The 19,468-nt window shown below is 40.7% G+C and overlaps 1 protein-coding gene across 2 annotated transcripts in view; it reads right to left on the bottom strand.

Annotated features, from left to right (window-relative positions):
* LOC108498469 (macrophage mannose receptor 1-like) overlaps nucleotides 1-1,990 on the bottom strand; it is a 55,784-nt gene extending 53,794 nt beyond the window's left edge. Inside the window, exon 1 of one of the 2 annotated variants that reach the window (XM_017817247.1) lies at nucleotides 1,388-1,990. In XM_017817247.1, the coding sequence (XP_017672736.1) occupies nucleotides 1,388-1,448 (61 nt within the window). In that variant the 5' untranslated portion in view covers nucleotides 1,449-1,990. The remainder of the gene's footprint in view (nucleotides 1-1,387) is intronic. The other variant, XM_017817248.1, reaches the window with a different exon arrangement.
* Nucleotides 1,991-19,468: the final 17,478 nt, after the last annotated feature.

The following is a 19,468-nucleotide window of genomic DNA, read 5'->3' as shown; positions in this document are numbered from 1 at the left end:
CATTCTTCACTATAAATGAGCTGTAGCTGGCACACCACATGGTGCACCATGAATACCAAAGTATTGGTACTTTGAACTGATTATACCCATTTCTAACAGTAATTGATATGTTGAAAATTACTCCTAGATGGAAGTTCTTTAAAATGTTTAGGAACATGCCAGGCATAGGAGACAATTTACTTCACCATCATAAATCATTCAGGGAGATCTAGCATCTTTTTCCTCAGATCTCTGGAGTAGACCCTAATAGAGTTTTTCTCGAAGGCTTTGATTTTTTTCTTCACCCAGATCACTGTGACTATTTGCCTGTCTCTGGGCCCAGTTCATATCTTAAGAATTGTGCCGAGTACAGTAAAATCCTACAGGCCAGTATCGTTTCCACAGCAGAAATTTCCCAACTAGTTTCACACACTGCAGCATTTGCAAACTATCACAGATTATGCAGATGTAAATCAAGAAGTAACTTGTGAAGCCACTGAAGTGCTACCAGTGCTAAACACTAGTGGAGAGCACCAGAAGAGCTCACCAAGTACTAGAAGCAAGAGAGAGGGGAGCAAGGAGACAGCGAGTAGGTTGGATAACTGTCTTCTCTACAAAGACTCCTGCTTACCAGATGGCCTATAATGATTGCTGCTAATTACACAAGGCAAGAAAGGTTACAAGGCAGTGTTATAAAGTTTTGTTTCAGCAGATCTCAATCTGGAGAGCAGAGAATGCTGAGAGGTTTTCAAGAAGGACAGATGAAAAAATTTCACTGAAAAATAACTGTGCACTGGAAACAGCGATAAATCTCAGATCAAGTGGATGCAAATTTCAGGTGTCACCAAGCAACACAGCTTTCCCCTCTTTTCACACCTCTATCCATACCAGCAGCTCAGCTACCTTAACACCCCTCCACGAAATCCATCTGCCAAAAGCACATCCCTGGGTCCATTGAAGAACAAAGGACTGGAGGACAAGCCAAGCCCCACCACCAGGCACTTCTGCAGACCTTGGCGGTGAGGGGGTCTCTGAGGGAAAGCTGGGTGATGTTATTAATTCAACCAGGAACTGATCAGAGTGGTGGGGGAAACTGAGGCACCGCCAGTGACAGCCCTGTTCGACACCCACAATGTCATGGGCATCCAAAAGTTCTCCCTACAGGGCAATTTCACCCACTGGATTCCTCGGGATGCAAGTGAGGAGGGGAAGGTCCCCAGGGGAGACAACCACCTCCATCAGCCGATCGCCCGCAGTACCGAGGGGGTTAAAATGGTCATGGGCTTCACCTGCGCGGATGCTCCCTCCTTAAACCCCCCGCCAGCCCAGGTCAAGTTGGGCTTTGTGTCCGCAGTGACTCCTCGTTTTTCGGCTCATCTCATCCCGCATAGCCCCTGCGGGCACTTACCCAGTAGCGGAAAAACCCGGGGGAGAAGTCCGAGGAGAAGCAGGAGCAGAGAGGGAGCCATCGCGGCGGCTCCGCCCGCGGCTCCACGGCGCTGGGACGAGCTGGGACGAGAGGGCTTCCCGCCGGGCAGGTCCGCCGCACTTGTGAAGGGATGGTGGATCGGGGAAAGCTCTGGGCTCCAAATGATAAGGAAATATCCTGTCACATGGGGCGTTCTGAAATAACAGGAATTCGCTGTTCAAACTTTGCTTTCCTAAGCTGATTTTTTTTTCTCTTAGCGGAGGGAAGAGCCTCCTTCCAGGCACATGCAGGTGATAAAGCGGTGATAGCTGAGAGGAGGGCTGCTTTTTTTGTTGTTGTCGTTGTGTTTGGAGTTGTTTTTGTTTTTTTTTTCTTTTATCCTCTTTGCGACCCTGTCAGCGTTGAACGTGGGTCAATGGTTTGTTTCCCAAGAAAATTAGCCAACCCCGCGCCGAGGGAAGAGGACTTCTCTCCCATTTCTTCCTGAGGTGAACCCAAATCTCAAAGAAAATCCCCGCTCGAACGACCGGGTATGCTCCCGGGAGCGAGGACTGCAGAAGTAGCAGAGACCTACTTTTGGGAGCCCGAGATCTGGGCCGCACCCCCGTCCCCATCACTCCTCCTCCAGGCGCGAGCAGGTCGCTCCGATGGGAATAGAGAGCGGGTGGCGGCCGGGGCGCAGCCGGGTCTGGGCTGCCAAGGAGGAGCAGGGGGGGACATGTGGGCTTAAAATCCCTAAGAGGCATTCTCTGAGCTCCAATAAATGAACTTCAACCAATTTGATTGTTTGTTTATTTATTTATTCTACTGCCTCTATCTGCTGTTAACAGGACTTAAATCTTGCTTCTGAATCCGTGTGAGAAAAACAGAACCTTGCCTGCTAGCTGGGTTTTCAGAAGCTGAAGCACCTGCATGGAATTAAATGATCTCTCCAAAAAGGTTCCTTTAGAGCACAATCTTCCTTGAGGTTTTTATGGCTTCTTGCTGTGCTGGGTAGGAGATCTTCCCTGTGTGCATTTTTGTGGAGAGCACCATGTTATTCATTAGAGGCCATTATCAATATATGGTGTGAAGGGTCCCAAGTGGATTGAAAACATCAGTGTTACTGTTGTTTTACACAGAGAGGCTTTTGTAACATATGAGACTTACTGAGTATTGTGATAGGGCATACATGAAGCTCAGGGGGCACCTTGTTGCTCTCTAAAACTACCTGAAAGGAGGTTGTAGTGAGGTGGAGGTTGGTCTCTTCTCCTAGGTAACAAGTCACAGGACAAGAGGAAATGGCTTTAAGCTACACTAGGGAAGGTTTAGATTGGATATTGGAGAAAATGTCTTCACTGAAAGGTAGTCAAGCACTGTAACAGACTGCCCAGTGAAGTGGTGGAATTACCATCCCTGGAAGTGTTTAAAAATGTGTAGATATGGTATTTATGTGGTTTAGTGGTGGGCTTGGCAGTGCTAGGTTAGTGGTTGGACTCAATGATCTTAGAGGTTTTTTCCCAACCTTAAAGTTTCTCTGAATTTGCAAAGCATCAAACCTACCATGTGTATGAAGCATATTGTGAAATGGCTCTCCCTGTACTGTCGTGCACTCAGAAATCTCTGGTAAGTATTTAAAATCCACAAAAGCCTTCCTGATGGAAGTTCTGGGTGGTAAAGTACAGCACACCCAGGGAAACACCAATATGAGATTAGTATGGAAAGAGGTGGGGCAGAGTGAAAAGGTGCTTTGACACTATTATAAGAGACGAAGACACAACAGAGATGAAGACTGAACTCATTTAAGTCAGTGAAACTCCTGTAAGCATTGGAAAGGATTCCAGCCAGGCACTTCAGCTATGTTAGGCCCTACTGAACTACATGAGGAGAGGGAAGAGGACGTGGTTCATAATTTTTCTGGGCAGCTGTAGACCCATGCAAAGGTCAGGAACAGCCTGGCCCGAGAACAGGGGGTGGGAAGTATTTCAGCCATAATCAGCAATGTTCTGTATTGTTATGCTGATGAATAATCATCTGGGAAACCTAATCTCTGAGTCGCTGTGAGTTCAGTCAGAAAGTAAAACTACCACAAAAATCTTTGCATTAAACCCCTATGGCTATGTGCAGCAAAGGGGGCTGCATGTAACTGAAGTGCATACATGTATCACACAAATAGGCAGAAAAATGGAATTAAATATATGTATAGTTATATCTATCAGGTTATCAGTGGCTGTACTTGGAATGAGCGATACTCTGAAGTGACTGAAGGAACTGTATTAGGCTATTCTCAGAGATTCTCAAAACTGAACCGGACAAGGACCTGAGCAACCTGATCTAAATATCAAGTTAGCTCTGCTTTGGAGAGGAGGTCATGCTAGATAAATTCCTAAGGTCCCTTCCAACCAAAATGAGACTTCAGGAGAGTAACTTCCAAGCGAAATATTCCAGACTCCCTTCATGATCTGAAAACTGCCTTTTCTCTCATTGTCCCCTGCTCTCACTGGCAATACTGGCAATACTGCCAGTTCAAAGACATTCTGACATAGACGTGATACATATATGTGTGTCTGTATGTGTATATACATATACACATACCCTCTGTCTAGAGCAGCACTGGTCTTGATGAGCTTATTCACATAGGCTCTGTGTCTCATCTGGAGCATACCCCTCAATAATTATGTCTGGATCTGGCTTCCTCTTTGGGAATCATCGTGCAAATACATGAATCATATATTCTGATCTGATATAGTCAAAGGGAAAGATTTTCTCTCCTTTGAGACAAAAGCATTCAGCAAAGTCTCAGGCAATAGTGATCTGTAGGAAAATAGTTACCGGAAGCCCAATCTGCTAAACAACTAATGACAGGGTACATGTCCTAGATAGACATATGTTTTCATCTCTCCCCGTGGGTAGGAAGCCAGCTGCCATTTACGCTTGGAACAGGAAGGCCTAAATTCCTCTGAGACAGGTCAGACTCTTTCTTCTTCTGGCACATCCAATACTTGCAACTGGTGACTCTTCCTCGCAAAATACCTTGAAATCCTGAAGCCACAGTAGCCCTTGAATTTGATAGTCAACAGGAAGATGGAAAGTTCAGTCTAAATGAAGTCATATTCAGAACTGAATCATAATATGTCTATTTTGTTTATGTTGAAGAAAAACAACTGGATTATTATCCATACTTTCACATTTGCACCCAAGATGTTTTTTTTGGTGTTTCATTTGGGAACCTGTATCTCTCAGATAGTCTCTCTCTTCATTAGTTTTCCCTACATTTCTAATGTTTGCATGGGTGCTGTAGTGGATTACCTGCAATGGAAGCCTTTGAACATTACAGCATTTCATTAGTCATCCTAAAGTATTTAAATAACATTCTCACACTATTTAATGATTTCGGAGACATAGCTTCCTAGAAGATTGTATTATTGTAAAGAGCTGACTTAAGTTAGACCCTGTACTGGTTTTGGCTGGGATGGAGTTAATTTTCTTTGTAGCAGCTCAGATGGTGCTATGTTTTGGATTTATGACCAAAACAGCTTTGATAACACAGGAGTGTCTTAGTTATTGATGAACAGGTTTTTCACAGCCTCAAGGCCTTTTCTGCTTCTCATGCTGCCCCATCAGCAAGATGGCTGGGGTGGGCACTAAGCTGGGAGGGCACACAGCCAGGACAGTTGATACCAATGGACCAAAGGGATATTCCACACTGTATGATGTCATGCTCAGCCATGAAAGTTGGGGGAAGGAGGAGGAAGGGGAGACATTCAGAGTTATGGTGTCTGTTTTCCAAAGCCCTAATTTCCTTGGAAAGTAGCTGAACACCTGTGTGCCACTGGGAAGTAATGAGTGATTTCCTTGTTTTGCTCTGTGCATGCATCTTTTTGCTTTCCCTATTAAACTGTCTTTATCTCAACCTATGAGTTTTTTCACTTTCACCCTTCTGTGCTCTCCCTCATCCCACTGCAGGGGAATGAGCAAGCAGCTGTGTAGGGTTGAGCTGCCAGCTGAGTTTAAACTACAAAAGACACAGACTAAAACATTATTTATTAAAATAATTTCAAGAACTTTACTGTTCTATATATTCTAATTAATATATCTTTGAGTGAGAGAATTTAGCTTCACTTGAACCAGAATCTTTCAGGGTCAAAAGGAGTTAAAAGATAAGAGGAAAATCACAGAAAATGGACAGAAATCTTGAATTTTCTCTAAGAATTTTCAGTGACAAAGCAAATGAACTATCAAATTAAGGAAAAATTATGGCACTGTTGTGTATGAACTAAAAGAGCCAAGACACAAACCTGTGAATTCTGGATGCTGATCAACAGTCACCATAGCTGATTTCAAATGTAGCTAAAGGTGAATCAAACACCTCCATACAGGAGCAAGTAGAAAGAAGGGTTATGAAAACGTTCAGTACTTTTTTATCTCATCTCTTACTTTGCAATCATGTTGTTGATTTCTGCAAGCATTAGAAATGAGACAACTAATAGGAACAGTGAACAATACAGCACATAAGTAGGATCCAGTTCAGCACTGGTTTTACAGTACAATTATCTCAACAAGAAATTTTGACCACTGGTGAGAATGTAGTAATGTAGTAATTCACAACCAAGAAATTAGATTCATTGTTCTGTAACTACTTTAGATCCACCAAAGGAAAATCTCCTCTAAATACACCAATGTGTTCAGCCCCTACACATCTCCTAAGATAACAGTATAGTCATCCTAACGTCCCTTTGCTGTCAGTGGATGGAAATAGAGAAGCAATTTGGATCTCATACCCTTCCAGGAACAGCTCAGATGTTTGATCTTACCTAACCTGTGCCTGGGCCTGCATTCCTGAAGAGGATATATATATCATTGTGCTAAGTAGAGCAATAGAATAAATATTAAATCAAAATAACTTTTTTTCCTCAAGGCAGCATCTCAAGCCTTTATTGTGAATCCCTACATGCATCTTTTCTTTTTTGAAAAAACCCTCTTTTAATTACATGAAATCCATGCTACAAATGCCCTACAGCCAGGAGGCAGGAAGGGGAAGTCACCGTTAGAAGCGTTGGATGATCTTGACAGTCCATTCCATTTTCTCTCTCATTCTGTAAGAATAAATCACTCTTAAGTAATAACTGTGGGAGTTTTGCTTTAATTACAGTGTTCTACATGCCAAAGAGCTGTACACAACCAGAGCAGTGGAACCCACAGCTCTGTTATCTGCACAAGAGACAATTACACAGCTCTGGACTGCCATTTCTCATTCATCTAGGTGCCATAAGTCTTTTGATAAGCCTACTTCTCTACTAACAAAATGAATACACACCTTTAATCCCCCCCATAACTTTACAAGTACGCCAATGATCTCTAAGCTTCTCCGTGCATAATAATCCCACAGAATCCCACAGGATCATCAAGATTGGAAGAGACCTTCAAGATCATTGAGTCCAACCATCAACCTAGCACCATCATAATGACCCCTAAACCATATCCCCAAGTGCCACATCCAGATGTTTCTTGAGCACTTCCAGAGATGGTGACTTGATCACCTCTTGGCCAATTTATTCCAATGCCTAACTGTTATTTCAGGAAAAAAAAAAATTAAGGACATTTCCTCTTGCTCTTTCACTTGAGACAAGGCAGAAGAGACCAACTCCCACCTTGCTACAACTGCCTTTCAGGTAGTTGTAAAGAACAGTGAGGTCCTCCCTGAGCCTCCTCTTCTCCAGACTAAACAACCCCATCTCCCTCAGCCTCTCCTCATAGGATGTGTTTTGTAGACCTTCACCAGTTTCATTGCCTTTCTCTGGATACGCTCCAGCACCTCAATGTCTTTGCTGAAGTGAGTGGCCCAGAACCGGACACAGGATTTGAGGTGAGGCCTCACTAGTGCCAAGTACAGCAGGACAATCAATTAACTGTGTGGATATTATTGTAGAGTCAAAGGTCAGCAAAATTTGGAACTCAGTGGGAGTCAAGCAGAGCACACTTGAAATTAATGTAATGCCATGACGTACTTATAACAGTTACTATATTTGAGCTGTACCATCATTCCCAGTTATTTATCATGGTTAAAAAGAGATGCAGGAGAAATATGGAAGTTCACGGATTAAACTGTTTAATAAAGGATAAAGAGATTTTCTTACAAGGAAATAGTTATTTTTAGAAATGAAAGGCAAAAGTGGATACACGACAGGAAAAAGTATAAATGATACAGAACTGGTTTGTATTTTCTATTTGGCATATCACAATGCAAGCACAAAAAAAATCAGTTTAATTCAAAAACAACTGTCTTCATATCCATTGTCTTTATCAACTCAAAATATAGCAATGACATAAGCACAGAGGTCCTTCAAGAACTATCATCCTTTATGAAAAAAATAATGCAGTAGAAGAAAGCACTTAAGAAGAAACTTTCAAGGAGGAGGTTAGGGGCTTGATCAGGTAGAGAGTTTGGAGAGAAAAGGGTTATTTAAGGGTTTGCTTGCTAGTTTGTTTTAACTTTACTTCAAATAATGAAATTTTGGATGAAATCATAAGCCACACTGCTTAATCACAGATTTGATCCTGTCTCACTAGAATTGAAATACTATGGCACTTCTATAAGTATTAAAAGGATATCTGGGAAATCTTTAAATCATTCTTTTGGCAACTATTCTGTTGAGCAGTAGTTGAGAAACATTGCAATACTCTTTATTATAAGTCTGCATCAATGATCAGTATGCCACTAAGTCATGACTATTCATTCATGATGACTACAGTAGCAAAATACCACACATATGTGGCATACAAATTTTATTTAAAGAAAAGAAACAGATCTCAGTGCAATCTTCCAAAGAACTATGAAATTAAACAATAACAGGAGTTTAAAAAGCATGTATTTTTAAAACAAATGATGCCATCCCTAATGTCAGTCAGATTACTGTTACAGATTACTCCTAGCCTCAATTTTATGAAGCGTTACCCATAGTAAAGGGTTTATCCATCAGCAGAATACTAGATTTTTGAATGGAATTATACCTGATTTCACTAAAGGCACTGAGAATTGCAGTATATGATTTAATGTTCAAAACTTCTGTCTTATTCAAAAATTCCTGAAGCCTGTGCTGTCTGCATTTTTTTCCATCATTTTTGCAGAATATAAAAATTTTTTAAAAAATATTATAAAATCTTTTTCTTCAGAAGCCTCAGTAAAACTGAAATATTATGAAGTATTATGTAAACTAAACAGTCACTGAGTACATATTATTACAGTTTCAATATAGTAGGGGGGAAATTGAATTTTTTTTCACAGAAAATGTTTACATTTCATTCTAATATTTCCTTCAGAACAGAACAAAATTTCCGCACCTCAGTTCTGAGCATCCCTCTCAGTGACTTCCCCTTAGGTCAGCACCAGCACCACAAGATGACCCCCTGTCCACTACAGCTCACCCTCCAGTTTGCTCATAGACGTGTTGGGTTTGTCTCTCCTGAGAATGACCAAGACTGACAATGATGTTTTTATTTGACATTGTTTAGTCAACAAATAATGTCATTTTGTTTAGTCCAAAACTGTTTGTGTATTCTGATGTGGTTCACCAAATTTGTTTAGAAAGTGTGTGCCATGCTGGATTCACAAGATGGGGTGACTCATTAGATCACAGCAGGCTGCATCAGATCTGGGCACAGGTACAGTGACAGATGCCTCCCACAATGGATTTGGGATCTGCAGCACGTGTTCTGTCATCCAGGAATATCGCCAGTCCTGATGAACACCCGCAGTTGTCCATAAAGCCAGTCCTAGGTAGCTAACCTAGGTAGCTGACCCCATTTTTCACTTACCCTTAAAATAACATAGTTGCTACCCCCCTCAACTTACTAGAGGAGTAAATGGAATGATATGTATATTGAGTATTGAATATAGTGAAATTTGTGAGTCAAAAAGTAGCTAAGAGTCTCAAAACTATTCTACCCTCCAGCCTATTTCCAGTGAAATTAAAACCATGTAACAATTTTATATGTTGTAGCCTGAAGAGGTATAGGTGAAGGAGGATGACCTGTGAGATAGGAACAGAGGGAGGGAAGCTGGTACTACATGGTGTGTGGGAGGGAGCAGACCTGCTAGGAGGTGAGGAGGGGCTGGGATGTTTGTGAGTACTGCTGTGGGAAGGCACGTGCTGAAACACGAATTTGGGACTGGTGTAAAGGATACCTTGGGGCTTAATCCTTCCCTGGATCCCAGGAGCCTGCTGGAGTTGCAGTAATGAGCCTTTTCATTTTTTCCTCTATCTGCTCATCTGTAGCTGAACTTCAGGTCAGTGCAGCTCCAAGAGATAAACAGCTCACCACCAGCTCTCAATGCAGTGTCTCCTGCACAAGGTCTTAGTGGGAGAAAGATAAAGAGAAGAGAGAAGTTTAAATTACTCTCTTCCTCTTCAGAAGTTTTGATAGCTTAGAAGGAGTGAGTCTGAGCCTGCAGATCATAATTTCCGGGAAATTCAACAGCCTTGCCTTGAATGTTAGGAAGTTTGGCAAGAGGTCCAAAGGTAATAACAAATGTAGCAACATGTTAAATACATGAAAAGCACTACACCACCCCAAAGAACCTGCCACCTGAAAACCTGCTTGGTGAGACAGTAGTGAAATGGGTCAGGCCAGAAGCAATCTCAGGTAAGGGACTCAGATGCTGGTTTTCGGTGTGTTGGTGGTATGTGGCACAGTCACCACGAGCCTCAATTCTCCAGTGTAAGGCATGTTGACACAGAGTACTGAGTAGGTCAATCCATACTTGTAAGATGATGACCACTCATAAGCGAAATAGTAATGTTACTCATGGTAGAACTTGTTTGCAGACCAAGGGATAAAGTACAATCACAAAAGCCTTCCTCAGAACAGTAGGGACCCACATTCCAACAACTTTTTGAAAACCATGCAAAAGACCAAAATGGTAGCAGCAGCACCAGGGTCCTAGCTGAAAATGTCCTGTCCTGTAAAACCATTCAGGGTACAGCACTATTTTCTGTGTTATTCTTATATCCTTTTTTGCAACAGTAAAACATGTGAGGTATCAGTCTTCACCCATGGATATTGGCAGCACTGTAAGGCTGAGTAGCCTCATACAACTCTCCCCTTCTCTCCTGCAAAATAGTCCTGTACCTCATCCTTGACCAAACAGCTGTACCGGGAGAGCTTGATCTCCTGTTTTCATACAGGTATAGATTGTTTATGGGTGACCTGGACTCACTTTTGTTGGTATTTCCATAGATGGACATTTCTCATGTAAGTCACAGTAAAAAAATAAAAAATAAAACCAAACCAAAACCCCGACAAACAAAAAACTCAAAACACACAGGGGAAAGAATATCAAGTAAAAGACAAAGGTACCTAGAGAAAAGGAATAATAATCCCAAATCAGACAGAGTTTGAGATTAGTTATTTGCCTTTCCTGGTGCCTTGGCTAACAGCAAGAGATCAGCTGAATTATTTTGATGCCTCATTTCAGTGGGAGTTAGGCATCATAATAACTTTAAAAATATGAAACCTAGCCATTCTTTTAATCCTAAATGTGAAGTCTCAAAGCTGATTAAACAGCAGTTAAATCAGGAAAAAAGAATCGAATGGAAATAATTACTCAGATAGGTTAAAAATAGTTTTGTGACAGGGTAGGTTTTTGCCTTTTTTTGAGACTCTTTTTGTCAAGACCAATATCTTTTTTACAGTTTGCAATCTCCACTGTTTCACAGAAAAAACTTCTAAATATTTCAAAGCGCTTCTGTCATTTCAAGTAGTATGAGAGTCCTTAGATAAAACTAACTGATTTTTCATTTACTAGTATCTGGCAGTGTTATCTGCATTTAAACCCAAATCAGGTTACCTCCACAAGCAATCCCAGAAATTAGATTTCTGCAGCATTTAGTACAAGAGATCCTCATGGTCTGTTTCTGAAGGTACAGTTGCAACTGTACCACCAGTACAGTGTGTAGCTGCTCAGGCAGCCCCGTTATGGCAGCCTGCCAAGCAGTCCAGACAGCAACAAGACGACAACTTTGTCCTTTCCTTATTTCATACTGACATTGTCATCTTATCTAAGTTTTCTGTAGAGTAATGGGTTTGAAACCATGAACAACTCAGAATATCTGTATTTTCTGAGAACAGCTTCCTTCTGCAGTATCAAAACATGACATTTGCTTTTTCTTCCTAAAATAAAAATACTCACTTCAGCTCTGTGCTGCATGGAAGATTTTAATGATCTATTCTTCTTAGGAGTCCTGGCAGCTTTTCCTGCCTGTTATCTATGACCAGAAGTGAGCTGATCTATCAGTTTTCACAGGAAACCAAATCAGCAAATGTCACACAGGCAGCAAAGCAGGATATAGCAAACCATGCTCCATATATACATCCCATGCTTCCTTTACACTCTTAAAGCTGAGACCCAAGTGGCAAGCAGCAAATGTAGGTATAGAGGGTAAAGAAAGCTGAAGTGCTTCATAAATCTTAAAACCTGATTTTCCCTACAAACTGGTCAGTCCAAATGTAAGCAACTGAAAATCAACATTAAAGTGCTCAGGATATCGCGTGCCATAGGAGTCACAACACTGCCCAAAAAGGCTTGCCTATATATATCCTTAATTTTTTTCTGTTTTAATAATTCTCCTGAGGGAGGTATTTAACTACTGCACCCAAAGCAGAAAACTTCTGTAAATCTCTTGTAGTTACAGAACATGCCATGACTCTGATTTCACTCAGAGCCCTGGCTTATTTCACATTTTTTATAACGTGAAGAGGTTACTTTTAACACTTAAAATACTGCTTGGTTTTACGGACCACTGAAGGTTTCTATGGTTCAGTCCTCTCTACAAAAAGTGTGTCCTTCCAGAAATGAAGCTTAATTATTAAGGATTCATTTTTTTGCACAAAGTCTTCTTCCTTCTTTGTCTTTCCTAATTGCATCATTGATCTCAAGCTCTCATTTGCTTTTTTCTTTCAATCTCACTTTCAATTCCTTGAGACCCTGCCCCACATGGCATACCCAAACAGAGTGAAGCCATATTTGACATATTTGGCAGTGAAGCACTAAGAAAAGGGATTAAATACATTTCACGATGGTCTCTTGCTTGTCATTGCTATTCTGAAGTAAAACATTACCCAAAAATATTGAGTACTATATTCTATGTTTTGCCACAGATACCTTCAACAGCTGCCCCTTCTGTTTGGTTCTGCAAGACAAATAGGTATTACAAATAAAAAAGGCCAAATACCTGTAGTGAGCTACGGATAACAACTCTGGTCTAGCTGAGGAATTCAGACGAAGTATTTCTGAGTAGTTATGACAGATTGGATCTGCAGACAAGATCCATTTAAAGGCACAACATCCCTTACAGTTTTGCATTGGAAGTCACAGTCAATGAAAGATCAAAGAATCAAAAAAGGAAAGATTACTATTCATGCAAAGTGTATGCCAGAAATGACATCTGTATCAATACCTGAACACAGCATCCTCCTATCAAAGAAGGCAAAGATCCTTCCTTACCAACCTTCTCAAATGAAACACAAACTCTTTAGGCTTGCACTGCTGTTACTGATCTTATGCAGAACTTATTCTTAATAGAAATTAATGTAAGATTATTGTACCTCAGGGATCAAGTCCTTTGTTTTCCAAGTGATAATCTAAAACTGTGTGCCCCCAATGGAAATAGAAAAAAAACAGACAATCCTGATATTCCAGTAAACTCAGTGCACAAGGCAGGCTGAAATACTCCATGAATATGTAGACAATGCTACAGCTGTCGTGTAGGATTCCAGAGCTTAAGAGGGAAACATGAAAGGGAGTTTTTTGCAGACTTTGTTGATAAGAAAGATTCTTAAGCCCACTGGATTTACTGTTCTAGAACATGCAGTAGGGCTGCTGATAAAAACCAGTCTGGCAATAATGAATCAGAAGCTCATATTCCTTCATATATGAGTAGATCATTAAAAAAAAATAAAATTGCATATATAGGAGGTCAACACTGTTTTTATGTGACAGCTACCTATATGTGAAACTATATATGCAACTGTAATAGCAACAGTTCTTAATAACAACAGTTCTGCTATGAGTAAGGACACAGAAAAGTAACTCTGCAGGCACTCACTAGCCAGCACCTAAGACCTTCCAGTCCCTCAAACAGGATGAGCAAGTGTGCAGTGCTACTTATTTGGTTAAAACTCTGACTCAAGCGTCTTCCAGAAAAAAAAGGAGATCACAAACTTAATATAGTCAGCACTGGCGTTACATAGGCAAGACAAAAGAGTATAAGGGGTTCAACTGACATTATTATGCAAAATTTCAATACGTAACAGGGACATTATCACTGTCACAACACACGGATTTCACATATGCTCAAACTGTTTAAGCAAGACTTGGAACTTGGAGGAGGGGAAACTGCAAAACACCCATAAGAGTTCTGAAGCATTTTAAAAACTAAACCCAGTAAAAAAACCAGCCAGGAACAAATGAAGTGACCATAAATGCGATGAAAGCAAGAAGATTCCTAACAGATCACAGGGGGATTTTTCAGCAAACCTCTAAAAATGAACTGTTATTTCCAAATACTGAGAACCAGTACTGAGCAAACCATTATTTCCAAAAACTCACTGCAGCTTGAAAGACTTGCTGGGAATTGAGACCAGTCAATTGAGGTTTATCCGGATAGAAATAAAAGGAAAAGGCAACTGTCGCGGTCCGAAGAGGGGACGGGACACGAGAAAGGATGCAAGCAGAGTTCCTTATTCAGGCGTGCCCTCTCTCTTTTTATCCTCTTGGGAGCGGAAGGGGCCAGAACATAGGGCGGAGCATGAGACCGACAAGCAGAGGGACAAACCAGCATAGGGACACCGGCAAAAAGGGGAGGAGTGGGGGCAAACTCATGGCAAGCCTGGGCTTGTCCAGGCTGTGCACTGTGCGGTGTGAATACAATGAAACCACATATTAACAGCAAAGTCCACACGACGAAGTTCTTCCAATCGCTGCATGCTTCTCTCCACGCCCGGAACTGTTCTATCCTGAATCAGGTTCCCTCACATCTCACTCTTTCTTATTCCCTTGAAGCATGGCTAGAAAATATCTGTTTTGATAGTCCTCTTAGGCAACCATAGGAAAGATTAGGAGGTAGGCAGAAAAATAGAAGAAAAACACCAAGATCACCATGCTTTTGTGTGCAATAGTTATTGATTTATTTGAAAAAGAGACAATAAATATGGGAGAGGGAAAACACTCACTTTTCCCACCCAATACTAAAGAAAAAATATAGGATGGTGCAAGAGGTTTGTTAAATAGTGTATTTTGAAGACCAGGATGGGCACTCCCAACATGATTACAAATGTGCTCCACTTGTACCCATTGCTGACTCCATATTTTATGAATGTGATTCTCTTTTAGCTGGGAGTTGCCCTAATATAAACTCTATTAAAAAGAATTATCATTACAATTATGCAAAATATTTTTCTATTACTATGAGGAGGGAACAGATTAATAACACAAATGCCATGATAAAAATAGAGAAGCACTGGATTTTTCATAAGTGGAAACTCTTACAAGGTCTATTGCCAATTCCACTTCTTAATAGGGTCAGCTAATCAGGCAGACAGACATTTCCGTCAGAATATTGTGTTCAACACAGTACAATACTTTAAAACAACAACTTCCAAAGGAAAGCATTTACTTTTAAACTCTTAAATCTATTCTATTTGTTCTACTTAAATGGTGCAATTACAGTAATTAGAATAGCCTCCTCCTCAGTAAAGTATGAGAAAGAAGCAAAAAAATGATTATGAGATTTTAGTTGTTAATCTCTAGATCAGTTCCATAACTGAATATTTTTTCCAGCAGTTTACTTTCAAAGATGAGAACAGTCCCGGCAGCATTGACTGACTGACTTATTCTTGGAAGACCTTAGAGTCTTCATTTATCTGTGTTGTAAAAATTGTAGCCCTTCAGTAATGCTTAAAAAGTTATCATTTCTAAGTAGTTGGAATTTGGATGCTCACAATAATTCACTGTGGAATAAAGAAAACACTGTTTTCAAAGCAGTCTATGGTGTTCTGGAAGTACATCCCTATTTGTTGCAGATTTAGAAAGTTTCTTTTCAGGAAGCTGCAGAAATGACTTTTGCTCTTGAAGGACATGCTTTCACTCTGAAAGATATAAATCAATACCTGAAAAACCCAGACAGACATTGATAAATTCGGGGTTGAAATAGACTGCTCTTGCGCTGTTAACAATCCTCTTTCACCCACATTCTCCCCCAGTCTATCCCATCCATCCATCCATCTGTCCATGCATGCATCCATCCATCCATCATATGAAGTCCTCAGTGACAAAGCAGAGTTTGAAGAATGTGCAGCCTCTAGCAGAAACAAACAAGACTACAAAAGCTGTCAAGTGCATGGTCTAGCTGGAATGAAAGCTGAATCATCTCTTGGATTGTATAGACATAATCAGATTCTGCATCAAAAGCAGCATGGGCAGACAGTCAAGGGAAGTTGATTCTGCCCCTCTCCTCTGCCCCAGTGAGACCCCACCTGGAGCACTGCATCCACCTCTGGGGTCCCCAGCACAGGAAGGACACTGATCTGTTGGATCAAGTCCAGAGAAGAACCACCAAGTTGATCAGAGGAATGGAGCACCTTTTCTGCAAGGGAAGGCTGAGATAATTGGGATTGTTCAGCCTGAAAAAGAGGTGGCTTTGGGGTGACCTAATTGCAGCCTTCCAGCACCTGAAGGGAGTCTACAAAAAAGATGGAGAGAGACTATTTACAAGAGCACATAGTGACAGGACAAGAGGGAGTGGCTTCAAACTGAGAGAGGGTAAGTTTAGATTGGATATTAGAAAGAAATTCTTTTACTGTGAGGGTGGTGTGGCACTGGAACAGGTTGTACAGGGAAGTTGTGGATGCCCCATCCCTGGAAGTGTTCAAGGCCAGGCTGAATGGCTCTCTGACCAAACTGGTATAGGGAAAGGTGTCCCTGCCTATGGCAAGGGGTTTGGAAGTATATGATCTTTAAAATCCCTTCCAATCCAGGCCATTCTATGATTCTATGATTTTTAAAAGCAAACCACACATAAAAGTTTATGATGGACTTGCCACACATACTACAGTAATTGTGCATCTGAATCCTGCAATGAATAAAATTAGCAAGTAGGATGCAGCTATCAGCATGTATCATTGAACCATTTGGAACCAAAATTTGCTCCACAAGAAAAGAGGTGCTCCCTTCCTGGGTTGATACCTCGCCAATTTCCTTGTGATATTTTACCACTGATGAACAGAAAATAAAGTGAATCAGAAAACAATGATCCAAAGTTAATGGCAAGGTGCTATGTAAAGAATACCCTCTAGGACAAAGGGACACTGCAGAAACAGGAAAAATACAAAGCCCAGTTATAGCAGTTGTGTGACCAAACCAGAGATGAGGGAGACAGTACTTCAGAGGTTACCAATTGGGACTGTCTGCGTTTCAGAAAACAAGGTAAAAGGCTCCATAAGACACCTGTATAACTGTGGAAGGACAATCTGCAGAATGGGAATAGTACTACATAGAACTGACTGAATATATATACAGGAGAGCTGGCACTTGTACTCTGCATTGCTGCTGCAGTACAGGATCCCACTGAATGCTGCTCAGGTCAGCACTGTTTACAGATATAAAATCAACTGCTTGCTACCTACCGTCTGTCCTGAATAAAGACATCTGAGGAGCAAATCTGGTGTCAATTTGAGTCCCATGGATGGACAAATTCAAGGGATTCTAGTTCTTGGAAGAGGTAGTTAGGAACTCACTTAAGCAACTAGGATAAATAGCTGCCCCCTGAAGTGATCAGAGGGACTCAAACCTTGGAAGGAACAGCCACCATTTACAGGAAACCTTGATTATCCAGAAGATAAGAAGTGCTCAAGAGTAGAAAGCACATCTGTTTTGAGAGAACAAGCTTACTAAAATAAACTGCTTAATTAAAAGTCCCTACTTTATAGATAAGTGAGCAGGAGGAATTTTAAAAATTACGAATGGTATATCCTACTTGTCATTATCTACACACTCAGATAATGTAAATCCTGATTCCACAGAAGCTGCAAGAAATTTGTTAAGAAGTGAGATTGTGAACTCCATTAAAGCAAAAAATTCTTCACTATTTGTTTTTCCTCACCACACCAGGAGGAAGGAGAGCCCTCTGAATAAACACACTCCTAACAAGAGTCTCACCAGTCTTGATTTCTCTGAAAAAAAACCCAACCACACAATCTATTTCAAAGTTTCAATAGCACATTTCAGTGAGGTGCTTGGTGCTGGCCCTGTGTTCATACATAGGTTCAGAGAACCACGACTTTGCTGCCCTCGGCTGAGCCAAGACTTATTTGTTCTTACATAAACCAACATATTTTTATGAAAATCATTATATTACCTATATTACTCTGGCCACATGACATTTGTTGCAGGGTTTGCCTAACTTCACCACAATGCAACAGCATCAGCTATAAGAGCATGTCACCAGGGAAAGAAAAAGGCTAATTGGGGGGAAATCTTGCAAGTCTAAAAGCCTTTAAACCAAGTGATCTAAATGTTCACACTCCTTTGTGAAGCACAGTAAATCAGGACAGTCTGGGACATAGACTGTGAAATAAAACACCTCTGCATAATCCACAAATACCTGAGGATGCATGAGTCAACAGGGGTGAGCCATCACAACTGGCTAGAAATAGATTCTATTGTGATTTCAGTAGCAGGGAAGATTTGTTTCCTTATTAGTAAATCAATCTTACAAAACTGTTATAGTATAAAGTTGAATGGTCCAAGTATGGGTACACTGAAGAGTTTCCTCTTTTGGTACGTGTGCTTCCTGTAGTCAGAAAGTGGTAAATAGAGACACTGACCAGTCAATGAGTTTGTTCTACAGAGCAGTGTCTCACTCATGACAGAATCTACCAACCACCCAACATGTTCCTGCTGGATTCTGCACCTCCGTGAGGGTCCAAAGTACAACTGCTAAGTTAGTAGATGTCATCAATCCTGGGAACATGGGGAATAAGCACCAACCTGCACTGTTTTTTAGAGATCAAAGGTGCATGCATAAGGACTCAAAACTAATCTTTAACAGAGTTAGGCAAAGTCAAAGCAAAATATGAGATACTACAATCGCTACATTCCTTATATTATATATCGATACTGTACTCTAAAGCTGCTCTAAATTTACAACTCGAAATACTTATTTGCCTTTTTTAACTCCATATGATTATCTGCATTATTGCATGTTGCCCACATATACTCCCAACGTTGATGTGAATTTTAAAAAGTACAAATCAGCCTTAATCAGTGGAAGTTCCTCCACAAGTTCTCTCATAATGGCTTAATTCTCATTTCTCACTTAAAACATAGATCCCAAACAGTATCAACCAAAACAGCCTCGACTGAAAATAATCCAGAAAATTTAAATTTACAAGTATTGTGAGAGATAAAAGTCTATCCTGCAACAGAGTAAAATAAGATTTCAGAAAACAGTTACAGTAGTAAGGCAATTCATTAAGATCCCCAGCTTCATAATGTGATATGAAGTGAGTGCTATGAAGACAGATTATATATGAACCAATTCTTTAAAAGTTTAAGTGAAGATAATTGGTTTCATTGCCTTAAATATAGATTGATGCTTACTTTACCTCTTACGCAGATTCAGGGTAGCAGATTTTACAACAAACTTTAAATACTACACAACAAACTCTCAAACTGTTTTCATCATAGGCACCTCAACAGAAATGCTTTCCATCCAAAAGGGGCAGTAAATTCAACATTAATTACCCCTCCTTGTTCCAAAACAAAACATGCTTAATTTCTATACAATCTGTAGGACTTTTAATTCTACCAACGCAATAGCTTGGATATTAGGAAGAAATTTTTTACAGAGAGAGTAATCAGATAGTGGAATGGGCTGCCCAGGGAGGTGGTGGATTCACCATCCCTGAAGGTTTTTAAGATGAGACTGGATGTGGCACTTAGTGCCATGGTCTGGTAACAATGGTGGTGCTGGATGAAGGGTTAGACTTGATGATCTCAGAGGTCTTTTCCAACCTGTTGATTCT

Source organism: Lepidothrix coronata, unplaced genomic scaffold (genome assembly GCF_001604755.1).
Source record: "Lepidothrix coronata isolate B3197 unplaced genomic scaffold, Lepidothrix_coronata-1.0 Scaffold59, whole genome shotgun sequence".
Taxonomy (NCBI): Eukaryota; Metazoa; Chordata; class Aves; order Passeriformes; family Pipridae; genus Lepidothrix; species Lepidothrix coronata.
This window is presented reverse-complemented; position numbering and strand designations above follow the sequence as displayed.